General features: G+C 51.7%; 1 protein-coding gene across 2 annotated transcripts in view; it reads right to left on the reverse strand.

The window, feature by feature from the left end:
- ZBTB10 (zinc finger and BTB domain containing 10) overlaps positions 1–6,396 on the reverse strand; it is a 28,801-nt gene extending 22,405 nt beyond the window's left edge. For both annotated transcript variants that reach the window (XM_040994065.1, XM_040994058.1), the window contains exon 1: positions 5,371–6,396. In XM_040994065.1, the coding sequence (XP_040849999.1) occupies positions 5,371–6,396 (1,026 nt within the window). The remainder of the gene's footprint in view (positions 1–5,370) is intronic.
- Between the last annotated feature and the right edge of the window lie 863 nt (positions 6,397–7,259).

Consider the following 7,259-nt stretch of genomic DNA (forward strand, 5'->3'; position numbering starts at 1 on the left):
AGATTTATTTATTTTTATTGGAAAGCTGGATATACAGAGAGGAGAGATAGAGAACTCTTCCATCCATTGATTCACTCCCCAAATGGCCCCAACGGCTGGAGCTGAGCCAATCTGAAGCCAGGAGTCAGGAGCTTCTTCCAGGTCTCCCACATGGGTGCAGGATCCCAAGGCTTATGGGCTGTCCTCAACTGCATTCCCCGGGCACTGGCAGGGAGCTGGATGGGAGGCAGGAGGGAAGCCGGGATTAGAACCGGCACCCACATGGGATCCTGGGCGAGAACTGCTACACTATTGCGCAGGCCCAAGTCTCAGCTTTTTTAAAAGCCCAGGGATTGTTAACTCCTGGAGTATTTAGGACTACTTCCCTGTCTCGTGGCTGAGAAGCTAACTTCAGCTGCAAACAGTATAACCTAATGAGCCCCACTCAATCCATTAATAAAACTGAAATGTTCTTTGGCTTCAAGAAAAAACATCAAGCAGATCCTTGTTTGTTGCTGTTAGAGGCCACCTGGAATAAAAATTCCCCATCAGTTTCCAGCTACACTGCACAGTGGGAGGTGGCAGGTAATACCAAGTAGCTGAGCCTCTGCCTCCCACCTTGGAGACAGACTGAATTCTGCACTCCCCTGAATGTCCTGGCCCAGCCTTGGTTGTTCTGGTCATCTGGCAATCGAACCAGTCAATAGAAGATATTTCCTGGGCTGGCACAATGGTTCAACCACTGAGTGAACCAGTGGATGGAAGAGTTCTGTCTCCTCCTTTCTGTAAATCTGCCTTTCAAAAAAAAAAAAATCTTAAGAACAAAAACAAAACACTACCGTTGTCACCCATTCACTCAAAGAATAAAATATCAGTTCGACAGAGAACCTCCATCACCACTGTCTCTCCATCTGCTCCAGCTTGATTTTACTCATCTTGATCAAAATATCCACTTCTCTCAGACACAGCAAGACATCACTTCTCCGTTTTCTTCAGGCTGCTCTCAGCTGTAATCATCAGAACATCCTTCCACTTCCGTTGTTAGCAACACTTACTTAACAAGCTCAAGAGCAAGACTACAAGTGTCCCTCAACCTGTGCAGGTACAACTGTTCAATCCCCCCCTACTGCTGTCCAGTGCACAATGAACACATTTCTACCATGGCATTTAACTGCACTAGCATGGTTGCCTCTCATTACTCAACTACACATTCCTTGAAAGCAGAGGCAAAAAAAATCTGACACAGGTTTTCCTCTCCAGTGCCTTAGATTCAACAAACTAAATTTTAGAGGGCGAAAGAAGCAAATCCTACACAGTAGTCAGATACAATCAAAAATCTGAAAACCACAAAGGAAATGAGCCATCCCCTACTAAATCAAACACAATAAATCAATGATAATAGTTATTCAATGACTAATGGGTCACAGGTTCATCTTAATTTTTCCTCTCAAAGATCTGTCACAATTTCTTCCTAAACTGTTAAAATTGGCCAACCAGGGCCTGGCGCAGTAGCCTAGAGACTAAAGTTCTCACATTGCACATTGCTGGGATCCCATTTGGGTTCCGGTTCGAATCCTGGCAGACCCGACTTCCCATCCAGCTGTTTGTGGCCTGAGAAAGCAGTCAAGGATGGCCATGGGACCCTGCAACTGCATGGGAGACCAGGAGGGGGCTCCTGGCTCTTGGTTTTGGATCCACCATGCTTGGGGATTGAATCAGCGGACGGAAGATCTTCCTTTCTGTCTCTTCTCCTCTCTGTACATCTGGCTTTCCAATAAAAATAAAATAAGTCTTAAAAAAAAAAAAACGTAATTAACCAACTTAGATCTGTTGTTTTGGTGCCACTGCTTGGGATACCTACACTGCATTCTGGAGTGTCTACCTCCCAGCCACACCACTTCCCATCCAGCTTAGTACTGATGCATCCCAGGAGGCAGACAACAAGTGCGTGGGCTCCAGCCATCCACATGGAGACCCAGGTGGAGTTCCTAGCTCCTGGCCTTGGCCTGGTCATCTCTGGTTACTGCAGTTATGTGAGGTGTGGGCCAGAGATGGCCTTGCCCTGCAGCTTTGCCTTTCAAATGTAAAACTGACCAACCTCTGGGCCTGACTTTTGCCAAAAGCCAAGAAGTTGCTCCAGCTACCGACATCTACATATTTCAACCAGTGAAATTACTGGTCTCAATCACATCACTGGTCTGGATTTCTGGAAAGGTTAACTAAACCTACAATAGTAATACATTGGGTTCATGTTCTAGGCTCAGTAGACTGTTACAGTTGACAGAATGCATGATTTAGGCAGTCGAAATTTCACAACTGGGTAGAGAAAGTGGTCTGAACCAAGATGCAGTAGTAATCACTATTATTAAAGTCATTTTAAAAAGTCCTCCGGGCCAGATGGTTAAAGCCTGAAAGAGCTAATCACTGAACCTGACCCTGGAGGTACAGCTGGTAATTCAAAATAAACCACAGTTTATGTCCTTACAGAGGTATACCTCTGAAACGGGAGGGACGTAACAAAGACTCAGAGCATGCCTAAAGCCTCCGTGAGGAGTCCTTTTAACACCTATCCAAAGAGCAGGTTATCAGTCTTTGCTCAAGAGTGCTCAAATCTGTCTACTCACCCTCAAGAAGTTAACAAGAAAAAAAAAAAAAAACTTCTCTTATTTATAGAAAAATATAGGAAAAGTAATCTTTGGTGACATACTAAAATCTGTTCAAACTCTCCAAAACAGGTCTCCTACAAAGAAAAATGAGAACAAACTACTCCCGGTTCAAACTGAATTCTCGCCTGAGAAATTCCAAAACTCCCATTTCCATGTTTTTAAGCCAAGACAAGGTTAATGCAAGATATTCCTTGGGGAGCTTAAAAAAATCCTGTAGGATGTAAGAACCAGGCTGACAATATCCAAAGAATCTGACTGCCAGAGCTGTAAAAACTCACTCTCTAGTCAAATGACAGTGGCTAGAAAATGGACAAAACTGATGACAGGGAGATAACTATCCATAATAAAAATAACAAGTAAATAGTAGCTGTAACTTACTAAGCAACCGTGCACTGGCCCATATGCTTTGCAAAGGAAAGGGGACCTCAACTAAGAGAATATGACCTGGTCCTGGTCCGCGCCCCCACCCACCCAAGAATGCGCTCACAGGTTGTCTTACACTGCCTCCTACAGGTGACCCTGTAGTTAGGGCAGCAATAACCAACAAAATCACAAACTGCCCCAAGGAGCAGGACAAAGAAATTTGACGGTGGTATCTGGGAAACAAGACGTCTTCCCCACTATTTAAGGAACTAGGGAAATTATTAGGATCCTTCGAAGCAGAAACAAGCAAAACTCACTCAAGGACCAATACATAGCCTTAAACAAACTGGGCTATCCTAAACTGTACTGTCCTCAATCTAACAGAATACCTTAAAAAAAAAAAATCAGATGATCTACCAATTACACCACACAGAATTTCACAAAGGGGAAAATGATGACAGTTCAAGTTTGAAAAACGACAGACACTGACTCCCCTTCAAATGAACTAGGATCGACTCCCGCTTAGAATACACCTCACACCAAGTCTACTTTAAGGTTACCCAACTAATTCTCCCTTCCCAGAATTTCAGGTTCACGAAGAAGCTAATTACAATTTGCATCCCCATTCCCCACAGAGACTGTGTTGATAAGCGGAATAACTTACTCCCAGTACATTAATTTCTGCTGTCTTTTAAAGAATTTTTTTTTTTTTGGATAACCAACTCACCATTATTTGGAAATTTAAATTGTTACAGGTCTTCACTAAATAACATCAGGAATGTTAATTAACTCTTCAAAGCCTTACATTCCTCTCCATAAAATGGGAACAAAGATACTTTGCGCAGTAAATGTGTTTGACACACAGAAAAACAAGAAAACGTCAGTCCTATCTCACTCCATTGCCCGAGCTCACAAAGCTAGTGAATGCAGAAAGCTGAGATCTGAACCCAGATTTACTCCAGACCCATTCTTTCTCTATTACGACACTCCCATAGGCTCTAGTCTCAGTTGCCACACAGAATGCTTAAGACTTAGGGCAATTTACTTAACCTTTCTGGGCCTTGTATCTTTCGGTGACCTTCCTCCTGGGCTCCAAGCAACTACATACACGCAGGGAGAGAAACAACGCCCCCTCCAAACCCTATCTGTGTTCTGTGGGAATCCTAACCCTGTGCGTTTTGGCTACAGCCAACTCGAGCCCTTTCCCTGCTGTGAGAGGTCTGTTGGATGCAGGATCACTCCAGCCAACGCCACACCAAGGGACAAATGTCTGACAGCTGACTTTCTAAAATCAATGACTGGCCATCCACCACCACAGGTCTTCTGAAAAGGAAAAAAACAAAACAAAAACAAAACAAATCAAAAAAAAAACCTGGACCGGTCAACATCTATCAGCTTGTTGGTTAGGCTACTATCTTTAGACTAGCAATGTTAAAACAAGGACTAAGAACTAAAGCACGGCTTACTTATTTTGCAACTGAAAGACTTGGGGTTTTCAAGGATGCGACCAAAAAAATTCCCTACCAGTTCAGATCAACTACCTAACACACAGCACTCCACATGAAAGCATCTCCAGCGTTGCTAAGTCTAAAGCACTCACGTAAAAACTGACAAAAGCACGCTTCTCAGAGAGGATCCAGAGAAATCTCAGCACAGGAATCCGAGCAGAAGTACACAAGTAAGAGCCAGGAAGATTTACCACGAGCAAGCCTTGGTAAGAAAGTTCTTTCCACAAGTTCAGCAGAGGAGAGTTTAGTTAAAATTACTCGCAAGAGAAAGGAGTTATTCAAATAGCTTCCCCAACATTTACATACTGTTCCGAGGCTTCCCGTGAGGAGCCCGAGCCCTAACGTAAGAACTTTTTCAGCTAGATGTTTTCTTGAAAGGGTTACCGCCAGGTTAGGGAACTTGGTTTAATCCACTCTTTACCAAGAGTCGCCAGATAAGACTTCTCACAGCACACTAAATGTCTTCCAGCTCAAGGAGACTTCTCTAAAAATCACAGCTAATGAAACACAGCACTCAAAGTCATCCTTTTAGGCTAAAACCTTCAATCTACTTTTAAAAAAAAAACGTTCTTTTGGAACAAAAATCTGTCATAAAGACATTAAAAAAAAAAAAAAAGCAAACCCAGCGCCACGATTAGCAAAGTGTCACGCCACCTCACTCCCCCTACACCACACAGCCACAACTTTGGAAAACTTGTTCCCAGGCTTCCAGAACCCCCCACGCGGCAGCCTCCCCCGCACCTCCCCGCAGGGGGGAACGATGCCCTAACTCAGGAAAAGTCAACTCTTGCAGCCCACCAATCTCAGCCCCGAGGCCCCGCTTTTTCAAAAAGCAGACGCAGGATACAGCGTACCTGGGCGTTGGCTTCGTGGTGTTTGTGCTCGGTAGAGACGTGGTGCCTCAGGAGAAGGGTTTTCTTGTAGTTGCGGGTCCCTCGCGAAAGCTCATCATGCCCCGCCAGGGGGAGGTCCCCGCTTCCCCCATCCTCGGAGGGCTTTTGGCACCAGCCGCAAAACATGAGCCCGGTATCCTTGGAATAGCGCAGCCAGGGAAAGTCCTTGAGCCAGGAGGTCTGGAAGGAGCACTGAAGCTTCTGCATTAGGGACTTGCGCCGCGCGAGCTGGAAGTGCTGGACGGGGTCTCCTTCGCCAGCTCCCACACCGCAGCCCTCCACTTCGTCCCCGCCATCGCCGCCCGACCGCCTGCTGCTACCGCAGCTGCCGGCTTCCGCCCCACTGCCGTCGCCCAGGCTCGCCCCCTCCTCCTCGTCCTCGGTGCTGTCGCTCAGGGACGCGCCGTCCTGCATCAACTCCTTCCCCTCCAGCGCGTCCAGCTCCAGCTCCGCGGCCGCCGGCCCTCGTCCATTGAAATGCCTCAGGGGCCACGCCGAGGTCTCGGGCCGGCCGCGGCTACTGCCATTGTTGCCGAGACCCCCGCTGCCGCCGCCGCCGCCGCCTCGGAAGGCCAGAGTCCGACGGTTCCTTTCCGCTAGCAAGGGGCCCCCCGCGCCACCGCCGCCCAGCGAGGTGGGGCCGCCCGCGTCTTGGGGGAGCAGCAACTCCTTGGCGTCCTCGGTAGCGGCGGCGGCTGCGGCGGCGGCCCCAGCGGAGGAGGCCTCCAGGTCTTGGGGCTCCAGGCCCTCCAATTCCGTTTCCTCGTCGGCCCCCCGCCCATTGGGCTGCTGGAGCGCGGGCGGCGCCGGCGGCGGCTGTCTTGGCAGCGGCTGCTGAGGCCAAGCCGAGGCCTCCCCGCCAGCGTTATTGTTCGTAGAGCCGCCACCGCCGCCGCTGCTGCTGCTGCTGCCGCCGCCGCCGCCGGCGGTGACCAACCCGCCTCCTCGGAACGCCAGCGTCCTGCGGTTCATCTCACTGAACGACATGGCGCGCGCCGCCGCCGCCGCCGCCCGGTGCCCCGGCTCGCGCCCGGCCTCGGGCCGCGTCCCGCGCGCTCCCCGCCGCTCCCCCTGCGCGGCGCCCCCGCCCCCGGCGTTCCGGTCTCGCCCTCCCCGCGCCCCGGCTGGCGCTCGCGCCCGGGGCTGCCGCACGCGTCCGCCGCTCCCGCTGCCCCCGCCGCCGCCGCCGCCGCCGGCCCCTCGCTCCGCGTCCTCCACCCCCGCCCCGCCGCGCTGCGGGCTGCGTCCCGCGCGGAGAAGGGGGCGGCCGGCGGAGAGCCGAGCAGCGAGCCGAGGAGCGAGCCGGGGCGCGTGGGGCCTTCCAAGTTGAGCGGCGGAGTGCGGGGAGCCCCTCTGCGCTTGCCCCTCTTTAAAGCCGCGCGCGCACACACCGATCCTCTCCAAACTGATATCCTTCCTCCGGCGCGCCGAGCAGTCCCGCTGCCGCCGCCGCCGCCGCCGGCTCCCGACGCGCTGAGGACGAGAGGCGCGTTAAACTGCCCGGCTCCGCCACATAACCAGCCGACAATAAAGCCGGCGGAGCGCTTCCGTCCGACCAGGCCCTGGCGGAGGTCGAATGGCAAATGAACAACGGACCGTGCGCCCACAATGCACCGGGGTAGCAGTAACCGCTGGAGGGGGAAAGGGTGGGGGCCGGCTGGGGGAGGGGGGCTGGGCTTGGGGCTGGGCTGGGGTGGGGTGGGGGCGCCCGGGGACCGGGAAAGGGGCCGGGCCGCGCCTCCGGCCCGGGGGGAAGGAAGTGGGCCGAGGGGCGGGGGACAAAAGGCCGGGCGGCCGGCCGGGGGTCTCGGGGAGGGGCCCCGGGCGCGCGGAGGACAAACAGCTGGCGA

The sequence above is a fragment of the Ochotona curzoniae genome, unplaced genomic scaffold (assembly GCF_017591425.1).
Source record: "Ochotona curzoniae isolate NIBS_2020 unplaced genomic scaffold, NIBS_Ocur_1.0 contig_1071, whole genome shotgun sequence".
Taxonomy (NCBI): domain Eukaryota; kingdom Metazoa; phylum Chordata; class Mammalia; order Lagomorpha; family Ochotonidae; genus Ochotona; species Ochotona curzoniae.